The following is a 25,909-nucleotide window of genomic DNA, read 5'->3' on the forward strand; positions in this document are numbered from 1 at the left end:
GTTTTCATTCTCTCAAGATAATATAAAAATAATTTGGCTTGGTTTCTTTTCAAGTTTAATTTGCAGATTTTTTTCTTTAAGTCAGTATATTTTATGAAAAGAATCTTGATTTCCTTTAGGATCTGTTTGAAAATTATTTTGATGTTATGAAATGTTTTTAGATGGAAAATTACCTGAACTGTTTTCGGTCACTCTTCAAAAATCTTTGAGTAGAAGAGATAAAACTTAACCAAATGTATATTGTTTTCACATTTCAAAAATTATAAGATGGTGTAGTCTTACTGCTGTTGTCATCAACATATTACATATTTCTTAAAAAACCCTGTAATAATTGTCTTAAGGCTTAATTAAGACAACTTCAGGTTTTCCTAATCTCTAGAATCTTGATGTTGGAAGAACTCCTGTAGGCAGCTTTGAATTGTAAGACAGACCTTAACTGTATAGCTTCCTGCAGCAACCCTGGACTGCCTCCAAAGCCCTGCCTGAAAATCTTCAATTAAACAAAAGAACCTTTTAAGCTGGAATGAGTTTCTAGCTTTTTTTCCTAGCTTGTGTTGTCCTTCTGCAAATCCCTCCATGACTTGCAAATGATTATTTAGCTCAGTTGGTCAGGGTGCTAATAATGCCAGGGTAATGGGTTTGATCCCTGTATAGACAATTCTCTTAAGAGTTGGACTTGATGAACCTGGTGGGTCCCTTCCAGCTCAGAATATTCTATGATTTACAGAACTTGACTGTATGGTAAGGCTTACCATGTCCTTACAGTGCAGTGTAGCAAATTTCAATGAAAAACTGAGTTCTTTGAGGTAAAATTTTACATTAATTTATTAGTTAACATTGTTCTGTGGAAACACACAAGAATTTTTATGAATAATATTTAAAAGGTAGCTTACATATTATAAGATAATAGAAGGTGTGAGACAGGTTTAAGTGTCGTATTCAGCCAACTCTTTATGTTATTTCCAACTGAGTCCTGTGCATTTTAGAGTAATCGTGAAGAACATTCTGGTTAAACCAATGGGTGATGAACATCAGTGAAGTTCCTACGTTGATTTGCCAGAGAGACTGTTTGATTTGGATATTTTTTTTATTCCTGTATTAATTTCAAGTAAATGCAATAAATGCAATAACTGGTCACAAAATCAAAAACTCATATCTTGAGTTAGAAGGGGTCCACAAGGACCATCAAGTCCAACTCCCTGCTTCTCACAGGACTATCTAAAACTAAACAAAGTGACTTAAGTATGTTGTCCAGATGGTCCTTAAATTCTGACCACCTTGGTGCCATGACTCAGTCTGTGCCAGCTGTGTGATTACTGAATTTTACTAAGATCCTGGTCTTCGGATCTTATACCGAGTGCATCTTATAATTATGGAGGAATAAAATAAAAATAAATATTGTTAAATTTTAGGGTTTCAAATCGAGTGATATGAAAGCTTGGAGACAACACTGGAATCATCAACTTTACAAAGCTCTGGAGCATCAGTATCAAATGGGCTTAGAAGCACTCAATGAGAATTTACCAGAGATAATTATTGATCTAACATTCAAGTAAGATTTTTTTTTTCCCTTAAAAGAAAATATTCAGGTGCAGATTACATTAAAATACTAGTTTTTCTGTTATTTGTTTTAATTTTTAGGCAAGGTCGCTTGCAATTCAGACCTCCTTTTGAAGAAGTACGAGCTAGATATTACAGAGAAATGAAGAGATTCATCTCTATTCCAAATCAGTTTAGGGGAGTAAGTGAGGCAGAAGATGAGTCTATATTCACTGTTATGACTGAAAGAAATGCAAATGGATTTCTGACTGCTTTCAGTAAAGCAGAGGATTTGTTCAGAAGGCTGACAGATGTTTCTAATCAATTCAAGGTATTTTCAATAGTGGACTGACTCATACCTTTTTTCACTTAGATTTGTATCATTTTGTGCTTGGGACATTCTAGAAGTTGCTGAGCAATGACATTTGTGAATTGTTGTCCTTTTTTTTCAAGGCACATAAGCAAAAGCTTAGCAAGTCCCTCCATGTTAAGCTAACCAGTTAAGCACATGCCTGACTTGAAGTATATGTATAGTTCCTTTTGACTACTCTGTATAGTAGCTGACTTTTCAGTCTTTCTGTTTTGAATATCCTTAAATTGTGAACAGGTCAAACTGTTTTTTCCTCCTCATTTTTGCACTAAGAAAATCTACAGATATATGAAGAAGCACAAAGGTTAAAGAGAATGTAACTTGAAAACATTATTAGAATATTTTAATGTTATTGAGAAAAGTTTTTTAATCTGGAAAATATTTCTTTTCCATGGAATAAAAAATAATATTGGAAAGGAATGGGTCGTAATTGGCCAAGTAGATATGGAACCTTTGGTGAAGACACACCTTTCTAGCAAACAGGACTGGGAAAAAAACTTCAAGGCATTAAAAGTGAGAGGGAAAGAAGCAGAACGTCTTCCAAGGTATAGTGTAACTCTATTCTTTTGTTTGAATAACATATTCTATCAGATATTTTAAAGGTAATAGTAAAATAGAGATGAAGATGTAGATAGAATTACATGTTCTAGATGTTTTTAAAATGTGTATGTAGTTTTTAAATGTTTGGATTTTGATTTTTCACTTTTATTTTTAGATACTCTCTTTTATTTGTGTCACCTTCTCTGAAAACAAATTGCTTTCTCTTGATATAATGGGAAACTTTCTCAGAATTCAGGGCTAGTTCTGAAATATTCCAAAACATAGTATTTTAACAAATCTTCTGGCTAAGTCCTGTACATGTGAAATATATATGGGAGTTTGGAACAGACATAGCAAATATTTGTCATGAAGTAATTCCTGTAATGAAACATTTGATTACCTCTTGTAACTTATAGTTTAAAATAAGGTAGGGTAGGCTTTTATTCCTGTGTATATTCGCATGAACCTGTTGTACTGTATGGTTAGCATTCTAAAGTAAAACTGGTAGGAATCATGTTTAGTGCAAGGAGAAAGATGTGACATTTCATGCTGGAGAAGTAGCACTTGCTGGCTAGTGATACTCTGAATAGTAAAGATTTCCATGAGTTCATGGACAAACTTAAGTGAATAGAGGAGAAGCTGGCTGATGTGTCTTATAGCTAGAAGCAACATGTTGCTAAGAAATCCATGAGTTGAAAATAATAGTGTTGAGGGAGGATAGTCAGGAAGATATCAAGTAAGGTACACCTTTTTCTTAGTGTTCTTTAGCTATCTACTTATGGTCACTGATACATTAGATATGGGGCCTTGAAATGACTCTCTATGGCTTTTCTTTAGTTCTTATTGCTATTGAAGGCTGAGTTAGTAAACTGTGATGGAAATCAGAGAATGAAATACTTGAATATACAAATAATGAAAGTTATTTTTCTTCAGAGTATGGTAATAGCCTTTCAGAATTTTATGGCACTGGCTATATAAAATCAAGCCATTTTCTAACTGTTTGGAGTAACAGAGCATTGGACCTCAGTTCCCATAAAAGTAAAAGTATATATACATAATTGTTGTAAAAATTTCAGTACTATGGCTTAATTTCCCAAGAAGCTATGACTTTCACTTGTAGAACTATAAGGGAAATTTCTCATTAAAATATGAAGTTAGGGTAAACTATAGATGTGCATAGATCTAGAGATATTAACATGTAAGTATGCTACTGAATATTTGCTGTCTTTTAATCTCTTTTTTTTGAAGCATGATCAGAATAGATTGTTTAACTGTAAATTGCAACCCTGTGAAAACTGTGATCGATGATTTCATCCAGAAGTTGTACGATGTTCTAGTTGTTTCTTTGAGAAAATCTATTCAAGGTAAATAATATCAATGAACAGTATTTTAATTTTTTTTGTTTCTGTTGTACTTGGGCACATTTGAGTTAATGTAAATACTTTTTTATTGAAATATTTTACTTTCAGGCACAGTGAACTGCAGAAATCACCATGCGAGAAAGTAATCTGTTACAGCTGTGTATTCCTCAATATTACTTTTTCACTACAGACTTAGCCTAGGACCCTTTGATGTCCATTGTGTATCTTTCTTGTTTCCTTGTTTGGGCCACCTCTGTTACAGATGTAAAAGAATACATATGAACATTGTTTTGCTTGTTTCTTTTATCTGAAGAAAAATTTTGTTTCTTTAGAGAAGAAAATTTATTTACTGTTTGAGAGAGGAAGATTTCCTAGGTGTTTGGGAAGGTGTCATAAAATGAAATAAAAATGCTATTAGATTTTTCTTTTACAAATTGAAATACTTCCTGAAGAGTCTGAAATAATCTGGACTTACTCCATAGAATTGCTTGTCACTTAGATTGTCAAAACTGTTAAAACTCTGTTGAAGAATACTCTTCAGTTTAAAACTCTTTTGGGTGGTTGACCTATACATGGAACAGCAGGACAAAGTGGAATAAAGTGTAGATGGTGAGAAATAAAAGTGCTTTGTGCTTTAAATCTAATGCTTGTCACAGGGAACATATAACAGGGATTGTGCAAGAATATGAATTGTTTCATAGCCTGAAAGGTGAATCTTTCCTGGAAGATTTCCTGGAGCTGTACAACTCCTTTCTCAGTATCCAAAGAGATTTACCTTGGTAGGTAAATACAGCATTGTAACTTATGCAGCCATTGGTCTGTGAGCCTTTTCAATATGTAAAACAAGGTGGCTTTAGTTAGTTAGCCTCTTTAAAAGACCCAAACCAAAATAAACAGAAAAAAAACCCCAAAGAACCCAAAAGCAATTTATATCTGTTTACTTAAAAAAAAAAAAAATAGACCTTTACAACCTTTGAAAGTATATAAATAAGTGCCTCACTTATATAAATAAGTATTTGTGTTTAATATTCAGAAGGAGCTCTGATACTTATGGTCTAAATCATACACTGAACGCAGTGGATTACATTTGGAAAGCTACTTGTAAGCACAAATGTACAATTTCTGTTCAGGTGGTAAACAAGATTGGAGTCTGCAATTTTTGAACAAATAGTTTGCATACTTATGACTAATTCTGTATCCTTGTGCATTTGTCTGACTTGGATATTTAAAACTAGAAATATTCTCTCCATGGTAACTTTGTTTTCCATCTTTGTGTAGCTCACCTCTGTGATGTTTCTACATTTCTCACTGATGCCATGGAAACACTAGTGATTAGGCCCCAGACTGTAGAGGAAATGGCAGAAGACAATTTAAAATATTTAAGCCTACATGAACGAAAAGAGGGGGTAAGATACTAATTTATTCTATCCAGAGCAACAGCTATAAAACGGTAATTATTTTCTAGTATGGAAACTTACATTTAATAATAACTAATAGAGATCATGTTCAGGTCACATAGGGTCAGGGCAGTAGTCCATGTAGCACAGTAATTTGTATCCAGCAGCCGAGTGATTTATTTAGGGGAAAACATAAAATCAGGGTAGCTTTTTTGATACTTCTTACTTCGAACCTTCAACCTGAACCTTGTTGAGTTTTATGTGGTTCCTGATCATACAGTAACACTCAGTGGATTTCTTTTCCAGATCCTTACTTTGTCTTCTCCTGAGAGCAAACATGTGTTTGACATCCAAAATATACTCTGTTAAAGTGTAGATCAATTACCCATTACATGTAGAACCCCTCTTTTTATTTTTTTTCCAACTGGCATCTGTTAACTTCATACCATTTATGTCTTATGTTGGAAGAGATATGGACCAGACAGTTCCTAGTCTTCCTTTTCAAGGCACGTGACTGTATTCTACTTTGTCGTGTCTGGTATCAGTGATCTCTGTTGTAGATTGAAGAGTGTTAGTCTCATCTTTTCTTATGCATAAGCCCACTCATAACTTTGATTATCCTTGTTGCCTTTTGATAAGTCTTTTCTTTCTATTTCATTTTTCTGTGTGACCAGCAGATTTTTCTAAGTTTTTAAGATCTGAATAAACCATGAATTTACATGATGAAATTATAATATTATATCTTATTATCTTTTTGCTCTCTGTGACTCATAATTTTTGTTTTGCTTCCTACTCCTTAGATTAAGCTCACATTTTGGTAAAATTAGCTGTCATAACCCTAAGATAGCAGTCAAGTGCAGTTTTTATCTTAGGACTCAACTTGTACATGTGAAATTTATTTTTTCACATTTATGTCACTTTATGGTTATCTACTTGAATTTTGCTTGTCACCAGTATCATCAGTCATTATTCCTTATACATTCATTCAGTAGTTCTTCTCAGGTGAAGTATTTTAATGCAAGAAATAACATAGTATCATCAGTAAACATTATCATCTCACAGACTGCTCTCCTTTTCCAATTCTTTTATAAGCACTTTGAGCAGTCCAGAACAGGTACTAAAAAAAAAAATTGACTACATCCAAGCCAAAGCCAGCAAACAAACACACAAATTTATTGCATTCCATTGCTCTGTTGCTCTTCTCCAATTTGATTGAGTTGATCTCTGCAATATATAAGGTGGCACTTACCTCTTTCATAGTTAGTATTCACTTCTGTATATCTCATGATAGGATCAAGGTTTAGAATTTCTCTAAATACCTCAGACAGTATTTTTTTCAAATATTTTATTATTATTCTATAAGCAATGTTAAAAAAGCAACTGTATATAAGCTTATTATCTGTGCGTGCAGAATTGGTGATTCATATGTATTTGCTTTAGATAAACAGGATTTGCTGAATTTTTACTTGCACACTTATTTTTGATCTTTCTGATTTTAGATTTTTCTTCTGTTTCAAGAGGCTGAAGATAAAAACAAACTTCTGCGAACTGTGGCTGGTGCAGGTTTGGACAGTATCAGTAACCTAAGAGCTACGTGGGATAAATTTGAATTAATGATGGAAAGCCACCAGCTTATGATTGCTGAACAGGTAGAATGAAAGCTTAGTTTTACCTGAAAATGTTGAAATTATTTTGAATATGTCTGGAAAAATACTTTTTTCTTAGATTAAATCCATAAATATTGTCAGTTCAATAATAACATGGGCATTATTGAGTTGAGGGAGAGCTGTCTAAGGAAGAATACTTAGACTCTTAATCAGTAACTGTTAACTCTGAAGTAGTATCTAGGGGAAACTTTGTTAAACTGATGCTAAAATAAATGTTGTATTGTTGTAGTTCTGTCTCAAAACAACTTTTTGGTGACAGAAATGGCTTAATAAATGAGATGGGTAACGGAGGAAAAGAGGATAACAGTTTTAAAGATTGCATATTCTTTTCTTTATCATGATTTTAGTATTGAAGCTTTTTATTTTCTTTTCACTTAACTTTGCTAACCTATGCACAGTCCTGTAATTCCAGTCCATAGGCAAACTACTTAACTCATTTGAAGTTCTACTAAAGATATCAATTTGCCACATATACGTAGAATTTTTTCTATATGCTATAAGAGGCAAGCCTTAGTAGGTAGCATAGGCTGAATAAATAGGTCTCAAGTACTAGCATAATAAAAAAAGTAGTGCCCCATTTAAAAAAAAAACAGAGTGAGGAGAATAAAATTGAACTGTTTCTTCAGGTATTATACAAGAAGTTTTTTGAGTTTGATTTTTGATCAAGTAGTCATTATGAAGTTTTGAAGTTGATGCTTTGATTTCGATCATAGTTGTAGATACAAACCATTAGGAAATGTAATTTTGCCTATTGCTTTGCAGATGGAAGTGATGAAAGGAAATGTGCGTTCACGTATCAATATATATCTTCAAGATCTGGAAAAATTTAAAGCTCGCTGGGATCAGCTGAAACCAAGTGATGATGTCATTGAAACAGGTGGTCAGGATGTACTTGAGAAAAGTGCTCAGATGATAAAAGAAAAAAAAAAAGAATTTGATGAACTTCAAATCATGAAAGAAAAACTCATGTATGTGTATTTATTTCCCTGTATATCTCATTCCTTAATATATTGATCTTTGATACAGCAATAGTATCACAAAAAATGTTCATTAATTTTTATCACAACAGATATTGTAAGTAATTTAATTTGTATTACATGTTTTCCATTAGCTTTTCAGGGTCCTTTATGTTGGTTTTACATAACATGAATTTCTTAAGCTAAGTTTTTCTAGATGTTTTTTGGATAAATAAATTGAGAAATCTCTTAAGGTCTTGCAAAAGGAAGTTTGTACACTAAAGGCTTAATTCTGAGTTTTGAAATTCTCACTAAGAGAAGGTTTGGGATATTGGTTCAAAAAGAATCTCTGGTAACTTAAGTGGACAGGAGCTCACCTCTTCCAGTAAGTGTCTGTGCTCATTATTGCAGCTCTTGAGGATGAAGTTTTCTATTTAACTTCTTACCTTGGCATGTAAATTATGGCAAATAAAATTAGCATATTCTTTTTACCACCAGGAAGAAATGATCAATTCAAAATTATTTTAATTCCAGCTTTGATTTTGAGGGCACAAATTAATTCAGCTTTCTCATAAATAAAAAATAAATGAAAGTTTATCCAAAATAATTGTGAATCTGGGAGAAGGTTATTGTGTGAAGGAGTTATCACTCATATTTCTTTATTATTTCTATTCAAGAAGGGTATTATAAGGAAAATGTAGTTGGCAGCAATATTCTTCAATAAAGCCAATGACTCTTCTTAAAAAAGTATGATGATTTCTGTGTGGTAGCATTTCTTAACCTATAAAAGTACAGTGGAATAACGTAATGCATAATGCAATGATCTTTTTCTGCAGTGAGGAATGCCATCATTTTAAGTTGGAAGAGCCTGACTTATCATTGTCAGAAGCTGTAAGTCAAGATATTCAGAGTTGTGCAGATGTCTGGGCACTGTATGAAGAGTTTTATCAAGGTTTTCAGGAGAAAGCCAAAGAAGACTGGATTACTTTTAGGTAATATTTTGTTACTTTATTTTCAATGGGCATACAGGTGTGGTTGAGTACTGTGTTTTTATGACCTTTTTATGTCTGATTTTCATGCAGAAGTAAGATATACCTATTTGAAGAATTTTTGTTTAACTGGCATGACAGATTGAGGAAGATGGAAGAACATACAGTAATGACAGTAAAGTTGCAAAAAGAAGTGGACAAATATAAAGTAAGATGCTAATTACCCTGGAAATGTTGGGTGGTGCTTTGAGCAACCTGGTCTAGTGGAAGGTGTTCCTGCCCACAGCAGGGGGGGTGGAACCAGGTGATCTCTAAGGTCATTTTCAACCCAAATAATTCTGTGATTCTATGAATTTCAAATAGTCCTGTGAAACAAAAAATGTTATGGTATTACTGGGTAAGGTACTCCATTGTATACCTCATTGTTCATTTCTTACAATAAAATCGTGTTAATTTTTAACAAAATGTCTTTTGATAGTGTTTTGAACATTTCACTTTCTTTTGGGAACCTTTAGTTCTTTACAGTAAACAGAATGGTCATTACAGCTTACATAGACACAGAGTTACAGTGAGTCGTCTTCAGAATCATATTCCCAAACTTTAAATTCAGGAACTGGAAAAACTGTACCTCAATTTAAGACTTTAAAGTTGTTTTTTGTTTGAGTATCATGTCACTCCATAATCAAAGAGATGTAATTTTCATAGCGACTAGATGGATTTACCTGTGTGTTTTTTCTATAGATGATAATTCCACTCCTAAAATATGTAAGAGGAGAACATCTTTCTCCAGACCATTGGTTGGATCTCTTTCGTCTTCTGGGTCTTCCCCGAGGCACTACACTTGAGGGTTTGCTATTTGGAGATCTATTAAAAGTGACAGATGCCATTATTGAAAGAGCAATGGAACTTAAGGTATGAATGATTTTAAATACAGGACCTATAGGGTTTTTTTATGGCTTACTTTATGTGGTATATGTTGTTCCATGTGCATATATTTTAAATACTGTAGAAGTAGAATTTGTGTTATATTTTTGAATGGAAAGTTTATTGCAAGCTCTGTAGTTTCATATGAGATCTGTTCTTGCTTTTAAATAGGATTTGAATTGTCGAGCTCAAGGTGAAATCACAATCAGAGAAGCATTACGTGAGCTTGAGCTCTGGGGAGTTGGAGCTGTCTTCATGTTAACAGATTATGAAGATAGCCAAGGCAAGACTATCAGGCTTATTAAAGACTGGAAGGACACAGTCAATCAAGTTGGAGATCATCGCTGTCTTCTACAGTCTCTTAAGGACTCTCCATATTACAAAGGTTTTGAAGATAAAGTGTCCATCTGGGAAAAAAAGTTAGCTGACTTGGATGAGTACCTGCAGAATTTAAACCAAATCCAAAGGAAATGGGTCTATTTGGAACCAATATTTGGTCGTGGAGCTCTACCCAAAGAACAAGCTCGTTTTAACAGAGTTGATGAAAGCTTTAGGTTAGTGTTATGGAATGCAGCTTACCTTTTGTACTGTCTTTGACATGTAGTCTGGAACATTCTTCATGGTGAAAATATATGGAACAATTGGCATATGTATGGACAAGAAGGTCAGTGGCAGGAATTCAGAAGATATATATGTGTGATGGCAACGTATCTGAATAAAGATGGCAATGTTTTCATTTAATGGGGCACATGTGAAGAAAGGAATGATGTGAGGCATCAAAGATTGTGAGTAAGGCAGGCAAACACAAGGTTAGTCTTAGCAGCAGAAGTAGAGGGGATGGAATTGTTTTTTCAAGAATCATGCTGAAGACTATCACTTTGTTCACTAAGAAAGTACACACAGTTTTGGGGGAAACAGATAGTTTATTTGTTCCAAACAAGTAAAAAGATAAAAAAGGGAGTAGGTTTTAGAAATATGGAAAAATATGTACCATTATCTGTCTTGGCTTGAGTTGAAATGACTTAAATGGAAATAAAAGTCAAGAATTTAATTTTCTTGGTTTTCGGTAGAGAAATTTTAGCAAGAAACTTTTGTTCTTATATTACATTGGAGAGACGTTGAGGTAAATTCTGAAATGTTTCATCATTAGTACCGAAACCTAAAAGTTATACATCAGCAGTTTATATTACTTGTTTTTGTGTTAATTTTTATTTACTTAACTTTATATATGTCATATTTGAATTTAAATTATAATTAATTAATGATTTTTTTTTTCTGTCAAGATCCATTATGTCAGATATTAAGAGTGACAATAGGATAACATCACTGAATGCCCGGGCAGGAATAAAAAATACCTTAACTACCATACTTGACCAGCTTCAGAGGTGTCAGAAATCTCTGAATGAGTTTTTAGAGGTACAGTGAACATTAATACATTTTTTTATAAAGAAAGTCAGTAAGGTTTTTGTTTAAATCAACAAAATTGATTTATTCTTATTTTTATATAGGAAAAGCGCTCAGCATTTCCAAGATTCTATTTTGTTGGAGATGATGACTTATTAGAAATTTTAGGACAGTCAACGAATCCTCTGGTTATCCAATCTCATCTTAAGAAACTTTTTGCTGGTAATGCATTAGTCTTTATTTGTGAAATTTACTTATTTATAGATAAGCTTCTTTGAAGCCAAGTAATATGTTGCAGTTCCTCTCTTTCCGTGACAAGACACTTAGTAATTAGTGTTTGACATTGAAAATACATAACTTTTTTTATGTTTTCTGTTTAATAGGCATTAATAGTGTGAGCTTTGATGAAGAATTTAAATACATAATTGCCATGAAGTCTGTAGAAGGAGAAACTGTGCCACTTAGAAATAAAGTTCTTCTATCAGATGATGTGGAGGTAAAAAAAAATTGCATCCTAGTCTAGTTCCAACATCATTGAGATACTAATTCCTAATATAATTTTGAGGTTTTTTCTCTCTTTGTCAGGTATGGCTAAACAGTTTGGCTTTGGAGATGAAGGAGACCCTGAAAAAAATGTTAATTGACTGTGTTGATGCTGGAAAAAAATCGCAAGGTTCAATCGATCCATCACTATTTCCTTCCCAGGTAGTAGTTGATCCAACAGTGCCACTGTGTAGTCTTAGAATTACCAAATAAGTTATTTGTTTTTAGATTTGGAAGAAAATAACCCCAATCAAATCCATTTTGCTCACTGATCATGTAGAGAAGTTCTTAAAAATATGTGCTCGTATTAGATTTCTTTGCAAACATTTGAAATATTCAAGTCTTTTGCATGGCATTTTGACATCCACTTAATTAAAAAGACATGCTGTATTAGGTTACATTGCAAGTTTAGGCAAAATTTTGCCAGGTTTTTGGATGGCTTTATTTGTTCTTAGGATCATAGCAAATGTAGAGCTTTGTTTAAAAATTATACAATAAAATATTTTAAATATCAGACATAATAAACAACTGCAAATTAATTGAAAAACTTGTTCATTTTTATATGTGTTCAGTATTTATAAAATATAATTTGAACTTTCTCTTCCAAAGATTCTTTCCTTGGCAGAACAAATTCTGTTCACTGAAGATGTTGAAAGTGCTATCAAAAACCATAATCTGCAACAATTAGAATTAGAACTCACGGCTAAACTGGACCATTATACTAGCATTGGTAGTGACATAGAAGATACTGGGAGTACAGGTATAAAAGTGATAATATATAATTCTTTTTTATGACTGCAGCTGTGTAGTATTTTACATTGATTATTTAAATAGGCAATTATATGAATGTGTTTTGTGTTCACAAATTTGAGTTACATAAAGTTACCTATTACAGCCAAGAGTAATTAATATTTCAAAGTAAACAAAAGGATTTTTATATATATCTTAGAAACTATCTTGGTGAATTTATATGTTTGGAGACCTGTTTTCTGAACTTCTTTAGTAAATTTCTATCTTTTAGCTTATGTATCTGCTGTTTCACAGGAAGTGGGTAAACAGCAGTTGAGGTACGCTGTGTCAAACTAGTATATTCTGTAAAACTGTGTAGGTGATTCTCTTTTTCTATATTAGACATACACATCTGCCTCTGAGCTAATAATTTTGAGTACCTTTGAGGCAAAATAAGCTAGTTATTCTCAAGACATGATTGTTCTAAATCCTGCATAGTCCGAATGGGTTAGAATAATTATGCCTCTGAGTGCTTTTTTCTTTTTTTGACGAGAGGTGGGGCTTTAAGTGACTACTTCAGATAAAAAAGTCTACACTGCAGGTTAGGTGAGATGGCTTTTATCTTAGGTATAAAAAGACTTGATATGTAGTTGATAATCTTCAACCATATTTTTATAGGTGCTTACTGCATTAAATTCTAGCTTACAATTTGTGAACTGTAAACATCTGATACATTAATTAGAATCAGGATTCATATCACCTACCTCCAGAAATATGTGTGCTTCTTTATCTGAGCTCTCTTTCTGTGCTCTTTCTATAGCTGTTTGAGAAATTTTCTCAATTTTCTCAGAGGAGTGTTCATTTCATCTCTTGTATAATACATTACATTTATGTTTTAGTTTGGAAAATAGGTGGGATTTGGAAGTGAGTTGTGATTATTTTCACTTACTTTGATTTAATTGCCATCATGGAACAGTATAGAAACACACCAACATCAATTTCTTTCAATGAAACTAAATGAAACAATATGCTTTAAGAGTATACTTAATTTACCCAATCTGTTAATGAACTTTCACTCCACATCACCATAATTATTCTGAGTAAAATCTCCAGAGTGTGTATAGTATGGTTTTCAGGTGCTCAACAGTTCACTCAGCAAGTTTAGCCACACTGATTGCTGAAGTGGGCATGGCTATAAACACTCTTGGCACAAATAGCTTTGCAGAAAAGCCTCTCCCTCTCCTTTTTCCTCTCCCCCTCTTCCTCTGTCTCAAACCCCACCTGCCCCCCACCATGAAGAGGCAGACAAAGACACATCAAAATTACTAAATTTACATGATTTAAATTGTCTGTCAGGATCTTATTTTATGCTGTTTGCTTTAGAAAATAAAAAAAACCACTTTATACAATTCAAACAATATCTAAATAAAATCTGCTGATAATAGGAAGCAGCACAATGAACTTGTGAATGGGTAACGTGTCTTCTTTGCTATACAAGAGTGATTTTTCCTTTTGCTGTGATTATTTTTAGAATCTGGAATCCTTGAGCTCAAGCTTAAAGCTCTGATTCTTGATATCATTCATAACATTGATGTGGTGAAACAGCTGAATCAAGCTGAGGTTCGCAGTGTTGAAGACTGGGCTTGGAAGAAGCAACTGAGATTTTATATGAGTGACCAAAAATGTTATGTTCAGATGGTAGATGCTGAACTCCAATATACTTATGAATATCAGGTGTGGTATTTTTACATAGTGGCTTTTATATATGAGTCAAACACTTCCTCATTTCATACATGCTGCTGATTGTCTCCTAACTGTTGTCATTTTTCTAAACTTTGTTATGTCCTTTACTTGCTATTTCACAGATAATATTAAAAGATAGGGTAATAATTTTCATTCCTAATGCTGATGGGGTAAATATAAATTGTATCAAATTATCATCTACATGCTCTTTAATATGCTTGCTTTTATATATCTGAGTGCAGTTTCATCTGTAGTTGTGAGAAAAAATGGAACAATACATTGGCATTTGGTATAAAACCAGGACAGCTTTGTAAACAAATTCATATTCTTAATGAGACAGAAATTTTGGCGATTTATTTATATTATCAAATTAATTACTTATGAATAAAATTAAAGTAAATAAATTGCCAGTATTTTCTGTCTTTCTGTCTACCAATCAATATAATCTGTTTTGTTTCTGCAGGGGATTTCCCCAAAACTTGTTTATACACCTTTGACAGATAAGTGTTACCTCACTCTTACTCAGGCCATGAAGATGGGCCTTGGAGGAAATCCCTATGGTCCAGCTGGAACTGGGAAGACAGAATCAGTAAAAGCCTTGGGTGGGATTCTTGGAAGACAAGTATTAGTCTTTAATTGTGATGAGGTGAATATGGTTTTGTTTAATTTAGGAACTGGATATCTACACCCATACTTCATAAAGCAATATTATGTTCCAGAAATAATATTAAAATTATAATATTAATCATTATTGTTATTATTATTACTATTATTATTAGTAGTAGTAGTTGTCATAGTCGTAGTAGAAGTAGTTGTATTGAAATTATTATGGAAATTATTCTGATAATTTGTCAATTGCCATTAGGAATTTGTGGATAATTTCAAGGACCTGCTTTTTAGTGGATGGGAAGACATTCTTTTATATTTTCTTGTTATTTGAATTTTGACAACATTCTTTTCAATTTCAAGGGCATTGATGTGAAGTCAATGGGACGCATATTTGTGGGCTTAGTGAAGTGTGGTGCCTGGGGATGTTTTGATGAATTCAATAGGCTTGAGGAAGCTGTATTGTCTGCAGTATCCATGCAGGTTCAGACTATTCAACATGCATTGAAGAAACACAGTCCTGTATGTGAGATGCTTGGCAAAAAGGTACAGCAAAACTGAATTATCTTGTTCACATCGGCCACATTTAAAAACTGACTACTGTAACTAAACATAGTCTACCCAGCATTTCTCAATACTGTTTCATCTGTTTCATCTCACAATATATCATTACAATGCACTTCTAATGCTAGGTTGAAATGGATCCGAATTCTGGAATTTTTATCACTCTGAATCCTGCCGGAAAAGGTTATGGAGGAAGACAAAAGCTGCCTGATAACCTCAAGCAACTTTTCAGGCCAGTTGCTATGACTCATCCAGACAATGAACTTATTGCAGAAGTTATATTGTATTCAGAAGGCTTTAAGGATGCTAAAATACTGGGTAGAAAATTAGTGGCTATTTTTAATCTAGCAAGGTAAGCTTTCACCCCCCTCACCTCTCCCCTCCTTAGTAAAGTTATCTTTCTAACTTTTCTTCCCTTGTAGCTCTTAAATCTAAGTGGTTTACCATGCAAATCTCTGTGCAGATGCTTTTAACTTATAAAGTTAAAATACAGCAATATATTGGGAGGTTGAGATGTGAAAATATCTTGAATTCAATTACAATCTCAAGGGAGCAAATTGCTGCTTCCCTAGTATCTCACTAAATATAAATGTGAGCATATGAATGCTGACAAGCACTGTGTTGTATTGAACTCCCAAAACTGTTGAAATGCAAGTGCCTGTTTGGTTAAAACTATGTGCCTTAGAGAGTACAAAGATCAGAAGTTATAGTGAAAGCTGTTAGAGTCAGTAATAAATACGTGTTGAATATAACCCCTCTGAAAATTCCAGAGTGCCATTGATGTATTTCTGAGATGCATTTCAGATGGCACTACAAATATGTGACAATTTCTTTTTTGATCAAACCTATATTATAAGTGTGTTCATTCACCAACCCAAAATTTCAGATGGTGTCACCTAGAGCTTATTGTAATATTGTTGTTTTTAAATTCAGGGAGCTTCTGACACCACAGCAGCACTATGATTGGGGTTTACGAGCACTGAAGACTGTTTTGAGAGGCTGTGGCAGTCTTCTTCATCAGCTGAAGAAAAGCGATGCAAAGCAAGAAGGTAAGATTGACCATAGCAAACTTTTGATTCTTTATGATCTTATACAAATATAATTCACTCCAGCTTTCTTGTTCACTGGAATTTTAAAAAGCCATGGCTTGTATCTGTAGGCAATTTAGGAAAGAAGAAAATACCTATGAAAGCCCACCTTCGCTAGGAGATCACAAAAGTTTTGTCGTAATCTAGATTGAGTTTTTGTATGATGATAAAAACACAGATTACAGGACTTCATTTGGGAATGATTTTAAATGGTTCTCAAAGTCTGGTTTTCACTTGGCTTAGGACAGGAAAGTTGATCTTCTGATGCTGTCAGTATTCTTTAGTTATCTGACCATTCTGACTCTGAGTTTTGCAAAATTGTCTCATGGCACTAGATTCAGATTGGTAGACAGACAAATATAAGGATAGGTAGGAATGATAGAAATATATTGGACTAGATGGAGTCACTGCATTTTTTAAAGTTTTTTTAAGTTATTGTTGTTTAGGTGTTAAATGAGAGGGAAATAAAGAGTTTGGAATGGATGAGCATTTCACATCTTTAGGAGACAGCAACTGGTTCCTGTTTGCTTAACCAGCATGTATCTGAAAGTTTACAGATTTTGATATAACAAATGGTTTGCATATGACCAGCATCATAACCACCTTTTATCTGTATAGAATGCATTTCTGGGCATATATTGTACTTACAGGAAGTATGCCTGACTATGCCTAACTTCCAAGTAGAAGGGTACATGAACTGGAATTCTGGAATCTATACTCCAATTCTACTTTCAATGTAGGAGCAATGTTGACGCAGCTTAAACTGATCTATTTTCTTTGTTTTTCTTTCCAGTTAACGAAAGTCACATAGTGGTTCAAGCTTTGCGACTGAACACCACATCAAAGCTTACATTTGCAGACTGCACTCGTTTTGATGAGCTGGTTAAAGATGTATTTCCTGGCACTGATTTTAAAGATGTGGAATATGCTGAGTTAACTGCAGCTTTACAACAAGTCTTTAAGGAGGCAAACTTGGAAATTATAAGCACACAGGTAAACATCAACTATAGCAACAAAACAGTATTATTCTGAATTAGAACTGATTCATATTACATTCATTTAACTAATTTCTATTTTCTTTTGAAAAACCTTTTATAAAAAAGTGAGAATAACTGGTTGTTAGATTCTAATTACATATATACAAAAATTAGATGCATGTTCGAAGCACTGTGGATCAGTTATGCAATTGAAAGAAAAACAGTGCAAGGAAAATTAAGATGTGAACATGTGACACACAGTTTCATTCAAGCCAGATACAAATGCCAATGAATATTTTGGACAGTGAAAGAATGAAATATGTTAATTTTTGATTTTCGCAAGCAGTTCTCTGCCTTGTTTTTATTTATTGTAGAACTGGATGAAGTTTTGTGACTGAAGATTTGTTAAATTCTCATTAAAAATATGCCCAAAGATAGCTATTACTTTTCTATTAGTAATTTAGTGAAATGCTTCTAACATGTAAAATAAATTTCTTCATAAACCTTAGTATGATAATTCTAAATATATCTGCTATTATCTAATATTTAAAAAACCAAAATTATAGATAGTGTCTGTGTGCAAAGTAAATCTCAGAAATACTGTAAAGGAACATGTTTGATTTAGCTTTACTGTTTCACATAGCCATTATCTCTTTCCCTGTCTAGATCAAGAAGGCTTTGGAGTTGTATGAGCAGCTGCGTCAAAGAATGGGAGTAGTTATCGTAGGTCCCAGTGGTGGAGGTAAATCAACGCTCTGGCGGATGTTAAAGGCAGCCCTTGGTAAAACTGGCAGAGTGGTGACGCAGTACACAATGAATCCCAAAGCCATGCCTCGGCATCAGCTGCTGGGCCGTATTGACATGGACACCAGGGAATGGTCTGATGGAGTGCTTACAAACAGTGCTCGGCAAGTGGTGCGAGAGCCCCGAGGTATGTCTGAGAGGGACTTGCAGGTGTGACACTGAAATTACTGAAATCTTTCCTTTTCAAGCACTTCTTCATATTGTGATATTGTTTGTGGATAGCATAAGGCAAGAAAAACTTCTGGTAACAATTGTAGCCAAATGCCTCGGTACAGTTTTTACAAATTTTGTTATAAGAAAGCAAAAATAGGCAGCAGAAGGTAAAGCATGTGAGGAGTGTCTTCATAGAACTGTAAGTCATAATGAAGAAAGAATAATAGATGACATTAAGATAGCAAGGGGTGATATTTTTGAACTGTTTTTCTTGGGTTTGATATTTTATTTTTCTGTCTGGAAATAGATGTTACTTCATGGATAATTTGCGATGGTGATATTGATCCTGAATGGATTGAATCTTTGAATTCTGTTTTGGATGACAACAAATTGTTGACTATGCCCAGTGGAGAAAGAATTCAGTTTGGTTCAAATGTCAACTTTATATTTGAAACTCATGACCTTAGCTGCGCTTCTCCTGCTACAATATCTCGAATGGGAATGATCTTTCTGAGGTAAGCCAGAAGAGCATTACATTCTTTTAGAGTGAGCAAATATAGACTTACTTGAAAGGTATTCTCAAGTGAAGGGAGCAGCTGATTAGTTGCTTACATTTAGGAAGTCAATCACTGGGGAAGTTTCTTTAGGTTGCATATCCCTTCTGTGGTGTTTGTTTTAAAGTTTGACTGAAATATCTCATATTTTTTCTAACAGACATTGTGAATTCTCTACCAGAGAGCCCAATATTCTTTAAATATTGGTTAGAAATTGTTAAAATATTTTTTTAGACTTTTTCTGGAATTTTGTTGTTTCTTTAAAAAAATCTATTTAAAGACATTGGTGTATTGTATTTATCTGAATCTTGTTTTGTTTTGACTTAGTGATGAAGATACAGATCTTAATGCTCTAATAAAGTCTTGGGTAAGGAGTCAGCCAGAAGAATGCAGATACAACCTTGAAAATTGGATTGGGGACTATTTTGAAAAGGCTTTAAACTGGGTTGTAAAGAAGGTTAGTAAATGCATACTTAATCAAATTTCAGCTTCTGTTAAGTATGGTCCATTTTTCTAGTTTAGCACTGAATGGATCGTACAGATTAAGTTTTGAACTGTAATATAAAAAAATCTCAGCATTTTTTTGATAGAATTATTGGATTGTAGAATATCCTGAGTTGGAAGAGACCTGCAGGGATCACTGAAGTCCAATTCCTGGCTCTGTGCAGGGTCACCCCAAGAATCAAACCATACACCTGCAAGCCTTGTCCAAACCCTTCTTTTACTCTGGCAGGCTTGGTGCTGTGACCACATTAATGCTGCTCCCCATACTCCCCTTCTGGAGGAGTTGAATTTGCATTGATCAAGTAGGTTATGTGCTGAAAATATTTTTTAGGAGACTTTCTAAAGTGGCCAGTGTGCTGTGGCCAGTGTGCTAGTGTTTAAGTGATGTGCATTATCTCCTCCTGGGGAACATACATGGTCCTGTTGTGTTCTTCTAATTATTTTTCCTCCGAAATCTTTTACCCATGGCATTTTTTAAACTTTTAAAGTAACAAAGTAAAAGCCATGGCATTCTTCCTGAGGCTGCAAATTCCCTTTGGTGCCAAAGAGCAAAATCCATAAATAATCTGTTCAAAAGGAAGATTTTCAGTGTACAGTTATGTTTATTCCTTATAGATTCTCAAAATCTGTGAGGAAAGTTCTGTTTGCTTATCCTAAATTACATTAAGTCATAGTCTGGAATTAAAACCACCATAGCAATGCTTAGAAATAATTTAATGTCAAGTGAATTTTCTAGAACAATAGCAGTGTGGAGATCTTACCTCATTTGTGTAAACGTCAAAAAGCAATGAGTAGCAAAAGCATGCTAGCAATACATAACATTTATATTGAGGAATATATTTAAATCTACTACAAATTTCAATTTACAGAATGACTTTGTAGTGGAAACAAGTTTAGTTGGAACTGTGATGAATGGACTGTCTCATCTTCATGGAAGTACTGATCGTGGACAGTTTATTATTAACTTGTTACGTGGTCTTGGTGGCAATCTCAACATGAAGTCACGACAAGAATTTGCAAAAGAGGTAATCTCTGTGCTCTAATTTGATTTGGATTTGTGTAATATGTAGGGAAATAGCTGAGAAGCAAAGGAATGTTTTATGTGTCACTGGTACAGTGCATCCGTCCCAGATAGCAATCCTTTGGTCCTGCACCAAGAGACAGTGAAATGCCCTTGTCCATGCTGCTTAGTGCCAGGACCCACCGCAGCAGACTGTGTTTGTCTATATGTATTGTATATGTAATTCAGATTTATTTTTGTGGGGTGTTTTTCCGTTCAGAATACTTGAAGTAGAAACAGGACTTTACCTCCTTTTCATCATGAAGGTATTCTTGGGTATTCTTTTTATTAGGATGCCTAATATAAAAAAAAAATTAAAACTTTTCTAAATAAAATTTATTTTAATTTCTTTATGTTATGAAAAGTGGAAGAGTCATATATTATTGTTCAGTTAAGGACTTAGTCATAAAGCATATGTATGATATGAATTAATTTTCAAAGGCAGCCTCAAACTATCAAATCAAAGAATTATGTGTTTGATTTTACGTAAGTGTTCTTTGAACATTGTTTAGACTAGCTTGAAATGGTAGATCTTGTTGTTAGGAATATGGATTTAACCGAAGCTTTATTTTAATTTTTTTAAAGATCTTCAGTTGGGCACAAGAGTCTCCTCCTGATCCGAGGAAACCCCTGGACACATATTATGACACTGACACTGGAGAGCTAATGCTGTATCAGCTGAAAAAACCCGAGAATCTAACAGCTGATGACTTCAGTAATCTCCAAACCCTTCCTGTCATCCAAACCCCTGACATGCAGAGAGGTTTAGATTACTTTCGACCATGGCTAGATATTAATAATAAGCAGCCATTTCTTCTTGTGGGTCCTGAAGGATGCGGAAAGGGGTAAAAAATAGTCTTTAACTAAATATACTTCTAGTTGTTTGACAGAATCTGTAATTTTTTTTATAATGCTTTTATCATATGACTTTCTGATAGAATATGACTGGTTTAGGTCATTAATTAAAAAAACCTTATGTAGTGGCAAGTAAGTAAATTATGAAGCTCTACAGGGACAGTTCAGTCTGTCCATGTGCATCCAACATATGTGAATGTAGCTTTTAGACATGAAACAGGATCTTTGGAAAACCAACTGTCATGGAGCAACAGCTTAGAGGCACATGAGATCCAGTCTCATTTCAAGAGGCTCTGGATGCCTTGTGCAGGCAACTCAATTTAGCACATCCTGTTGCCTTTATTAGATTCCTTATTTGGATGTTTTGGGTCACTAAACCAAGGTATTAAATTAGCTGTTTGTTTTTTGTAGCTGTATACACTACACTTCCATTGAATTTTGTGAATGGAAAATGTTACAGTTTTAAAGGCAAGAATATTGAATTCAGCAAACTTCATTTTCCACCTATTCCATTAATATAGAATGTAGTATATGCATTTTAATTCAAAAACTATAAACTATCTTTGGATACACAGCATTTTAATATATTTATGCCTATATGTATGTACATGTTTGGTTTTCTAGGATGCTGCTTCACTATGCATTTTCTCAGCTCCGCTCTGCTCAGATCGCCACTGTTCACTGCAGTGCACAGACTACTTCTCAACATCTTCTACAGAAATTAAGTCAAACTTGCATTGTAATCAGCACAAACACTGGACGAGTGTACAGACCAAAGGACTGTGAAAGGCTTGTTTTGTACTTAAAAGACATCAATCTACCCAAACCTGATAAATGGGGAACAAGCACTCTCGTGGCTTTTCTGCAGCAGGTGAACACTTACGTCTATTATTTAGAAAGAGACTCAAGTAAACTGGATATAATTTATTGTATGTAGTAAATACCTACATTGATTAATTTCAGTGTTAAAATCCTGCATCCTCTATTGGCATTGGTTTTGTTTGTGCTTTAATAGACTATGTAGGTGTCAGCCAGAAATAAGATACCATTTTTATTTGGCTGGTATTTATAAACAAATAAAGACAGCATTCATCTCAGTGAGTTACAGTGCAGTAGGCATATGAATGACAGCATGAATTCACCAGGGGCAAGTCATGCTTGATGAGGGGAAGAGAGTCTACCTGGGCTTCACTAAGACCATTGATGCTGTCTCCCAAAAGATACTTAAAAAAAAAACTGTTGATAGAGGCTGTATAAGCAGATAGTGAGGTAGGTTGAAAGCTGGCTGAAGAGCCAGGCCCACAGGGTGATCGTCAGTGGTACAGAATCTATTTGGAAGCCATGATCTGTTTTAGCATCTTCATTGATGATTGGGACAATGGAGTCCTGCAAATCTGCAGATGACAAAATTGTAAGTTTTAAGACACTTCAGGCAATTAAGACAACAGAAATAATGGTATACTTCTCACTATTTTATTATATTTTATTATTTATGATACTTTGTTGATTTTCCTTTAATGAAGTATTTATTTGTTAAAGGTTCTTACATATCAAGGATTTTATGATGAAAATCTGGAATGGGTTGGTTTAGAAAACATCCAAATTGTGGCTTCCATGTCAGCTGGAGGAACATTAGGCAGACATAAACTTACCTCCAGATTTACTTCTATTGTTCGTCTCTGTGCAATTGAGTAAGTATATGTAAATTAGTCAAACTCTCAGAACTCAGATTCAGCCTCTCTTTATAAGGACCTCTTGTCAATTAAGTCTTTACAAAGATGTGACTGTTCCAGTCTTTCATCTTTTCTCACAGTTTGTGATTGTCAGATTTGCTGCTATTTGGTGCTTCTTGGCACCAGAATCCAGCTAATAGGAATCTGTGGGTGCCTGTTGGTAGTGAAGTGTTTGAAATATGTTTCCTGTTGGATAATTTTGCTTGCAGTAAACTGCTTTCTGCAGCTTTATGTTAAGGTGGTATTTGGTTATAAAGTTAGAGAAATTGAAGTTTATTTATTTAAGTTTGACCATATCAACAGATATATTTATAAAATTTCTGAGTGCCCTAATGCAATAAAATCATGATTTTTCTTAGCTGCTGGCTGGAAATGCTATCCAGTGAAATTTCTCAGTAGTTGTGTATATAAGTTTAACTCAGTTTTAGTTAAACAGAAAAAGTCCATAATGACTAGGTTTTTTTCCCTTTTTAGCTATCCAGAAAGAGAACAACTGCAAACTATTTATAGTGCCTACTTGGAACCTGTACTACAGAAAAACCTAAAGAATCACCCTGTTTGGGGTTCTTTACCAAAAATACATCAGCTAGCAGGATCTATGGTTCAGATCTATCAACAGGTATGGAAACCTTTCTTCTTTCTTCAAGGAGATGGAGAGTTCAAATATTTTATTACAAATAATAAGCTTTTGATATTAACAAGCAAGTAAAAAGGTTTATCAGTATTAAAATCTAAGTTTAAATCTTTTTAATAAAGTTGATTTCAATTTTGGAACTTCTTATTTTCAGAAAATCTTAGGTATTAGAAGCGGGCAGAGTAAGCAGTAAGTGCTCTTGCTTTCCCACAGATTTGTTTTAGGATTTTGGCTCACATCTTAACACTTCTGTTCTTTTAGTTTCTGATTTGTAAAATATGGATGGTAGTGTTTTAGTACTTAATGGATGAGGAGATGGTGCAACAGATGATTGTTTGTCTAGTTGTTACGGATGCTGTTGTGAACACAGAAGGAGATATGAAGGTGACATCCTTTACAAACATCAAGGACTACCTATTACAATGGTGCACTGTTAAAAGAAGGTGTTTACAGCTGGACACAAGTTCATTTTAGCCTCCCACTTGAAATTTTAAGAACTTCTGTCTCGCAAAATGCTTAACTACTTGCTTTTCTTAATCAGTACATAGCCTTACTGGGGAAAGTACTGTGTGGTGCTTGCTGTAGAATGTATGAATGTCCCCATCCAGGCAGAAGCATGGTATAGACATGATCCTTTTGACTACAAAGTGGGCTTAGTCACTGGCTAGCATGTACCTCTTAGCAGGAGTTTCATATGACATTATTGATGTATTCCAAGAAATATGAGTTGAAGTCTCATTTCACTGTGATCAAATAGCTGATGAAAGCAGTTATTCCTTGAATTAAAGATGTAGTTGTAAATTCGAATATCCTCTCTGTAAGAAGAGTAATATGAAGTATTTTGTAGTGAGAAAGTATTACTAATTTAGGTAGGCTTTAGTGATAAAATGTTAATAATTTAGGTAGGTTTTTATTACATTTCAGTATTGCCTTTGTGTTTCATATTTGGTATTGTTTAAAAAAATTATGTATTTTGTCTAATCATGCTGCACTAACAGTCCTGGGTGAGATGTAGAGTTGTTTCCATCAAAAAATGGTACAGGGAAATTGTTCTGAGAAAAATCATTCATGTTCAGAAAACAAGATTTATACAAGGAGTGCATTCATAGAATATCTAAATGTTCACCAACTAGAAAACTAAACTATCTAGTACCTTAGAAAAGTACTTTACATTTTACAATACCATTTTTTTCCCTTTCCGTAACTCCCATTTTTAGGTACGAGCAAAATTCACAGTTGATGATCACAGTCATTACCTTTTTACACCATGTATTCTTACTCAGTGGGTTCTTGGTTTATTCAGATACAATTTAGAAGGTGGTAAGTCACTTATTTGATTTTCTATAATAAAGTAGTTCTAAAATGGCCTAGATTATTATTGATGTCAGTCTTACTGTTGGCTCCACATTGATCTTTTTAAACTGTGAACTGTCTGTAACTCAGTAGAGGGAAAAAATGCCTGACAGTTCATTGCATAACATAAGAGTAAACAAGTTTAAAAAAATCCAATGATGTTTTAAAATATGTGTGGGAACTATTTATGGTTTAAGGGAATTTAATAGGTTGGGACTGCATTCTTACTATGGGAATTTGAACTATGCCCCCTACTCTTCAGTGTTTTGTTCTGGGTTTTTTTGTGTTTTGTGCTGAGGTTTTTTTGAGCATAGGTTTTTTTGAGCATATGTATTGTTTTCTGTATTCCCAGAGCCTTGCCTCTCATGCTTGTCCTGCTGACCTGGTTGTATAAACCTGGTTTATACACATACTTCATAGACTTTCTAATCTTGTTTTTGTTTCTGAAATTGGTATTATTACTACATCAAGAGCAAGTACTCATTATGCTTTAGCTCTTACATTCATTAGAAGATTGCATTGAGGGCTGCCTAAAGAGGATAAATGTGATAAGAATGCTGTGCTCCCTTTCCACTACTTTTCTGGGATCACGAGATGGTAAATGCATCTTGAATGATGTCAGTAAAGCTGCACTGACAATCAATGAATGGGTAATCTCAGCTGGTTTAAGGACTTCTTAGTTGTACTTAACGTTGACATGTGCACATGCTTTTCCAGTGATGAACAGCAAGGCTTGTTATTTACTTTTTACATTTGTAAGGAGTATTTAAGATTTGGAGTCTCTATTGGCATTTTCTAATACAGACTGTGTTGGATATTTATTATTAGTTTAGTATTTGTTATCAGTCTTTCTCTTCCCTTT

General features: G+C 34.0%; 1 protein-coding gene across 1 annotated transcript in view; it reads left to right on the top strand.

Annotated features, from left to right (window-relative positions):
- DYNC2H1 (dynein cytoplasmic 2 heavy chain 1) overlaps nucleotides 1-25,909 on the top strand; it is a 145,922-nt gene that overhangs the window by 11,964 nt on the left and 108,049 nt on the right. The window contains exons 16-46 of the mRNA XM_059838623.1: nucleotides 1,413-1,552; nucleotides 1,642-1,870; nucleotides 2,327-2,454; nucleotides 3,698-3,813; nucleotides 5,089-5,216; nucleotides 6,707-6,856; nucleotides 7,637-7,842; nucleotides 8,667-8,822; nucleotides 8,913-9,027; nucleotides 9,561-9,731; nucleotides 9,915-10,297; nucleotides 11,027-11,159; nucleotides 11,252-11,369; nucleotides 11,531-11,643; nucleotides 11,733-11,852; nucleotides 12,300-12,450; nucleotides 13,951-14,153; nucleotides 14,626-14,808; nucleotides 15,132-15,314; nucleotides 15,461-15,684; nucleotides 16,266-16,381; nucleotides 17,214-17,413; nucleotides 18,064-18,328; nucleotides 18,662-18,869; nucleotides 19,236-19,365; nucleotides 20,282-20,437; nucleotides 21,058-21,317; nucleotides 21,952-22,198; nucleotides 22,867-23,018; nucleotides 23,535-23,679; nucleotides 24,912-25,014. Of these exons, the coding sequence (XP_059694606.1) occupies nucleotides 1,413-1,552; nucleotides 1,642-1,870; nucleotides 2,327-2,454; nucleotides 3,698-3,813; nucleotides 5,089-5,216; nucleotides 6,707-6,856; nucleotides 7,637-7,842; nucleotides 8,667-8,822; nucleotides 8,913-9,027; nucleotides 9,561-9,731; nucleotides 9,915-10,297; nucleotides 11,027-11,159; nucleotides 11,252-11,369; nucleotides 11,531-11,643; nucleotides 11,733-11,852; nucleotides 12,300-12,450; nucleotides 13,951-14,153; nucleotides 14,626-14,808; nucleotides 15,132-15,314; nucleotides 15,461-15,684; nucleotides 16,266-16,381; nucleotides 17,214-17,413; nucleotides 18,064-18,328; nucleotides 18,662-18,869; nucleotides 19,236-19,365; nucleotides 20,282-20,437; nucleotides 21,058-21,317; nucleotides 21,952-22,198; nucleotides 22,867-23,018; nucleotides 23,535-23,679; nucleotides 24,912-25,014 (5,332 nt within the window). The remainder of the gene's footprint in view (nucleotides 1-1,412; nucleotides 1,553-1,641; nucleotides 1,871-2,326; nucleotides 2,455-3,697; nucleotides 3,814-5,088; nucleotides 5,217-6,706; nucleotides 6,857-7,636; nucleotides 7,843-8,666; nucleotides 8,823-8,912; nucleotides 9,028-9,560; nucleotides 9,732-9,914; nucleotides 10,298-11,026; nucleotides 11,160-11,251; nucleotides 11,370-11,530; nucleotides 11,644-11,732; nucleotides 11,853-12,299; nucleotides 12,451-13,950; nucleotides 14,154-14,625; nucleotides 14,809-15,131; nucleotides 15,315-15,460; nucleotides 15,685-16,265; nucleotides 16,382-17,213; nucleotides 17,414-18,063; nucleotides 18,329-18,661; nucleotides 18,870-19,235; nucleotides 19,366-20,281; nucleotides 20,438-21,057; nucleotides 21,318-21,951; nucleotides 22,199-22,866; nucleotides 23,019-23,534; nucleotides 23,680-24,911; nucleotides 25,015-25,909) is intronic.

The sequence above is a fragment of the Haemorhous mexicanus genome, chromosome 2 (genome assembly GCF_027477595.1).
Source record: "Haemorhous mexicanus isolate bHaeMex1 chromosome 2, bHaeMex1.pri, whole genome shotgun sequence".
Classification (NCBI taxonomy): Eukaryota; Metazoa; Chordata; class Aves; order Passeriformes; family Fringillidae; genus Haemorhous; species Haemorhous mexicanus.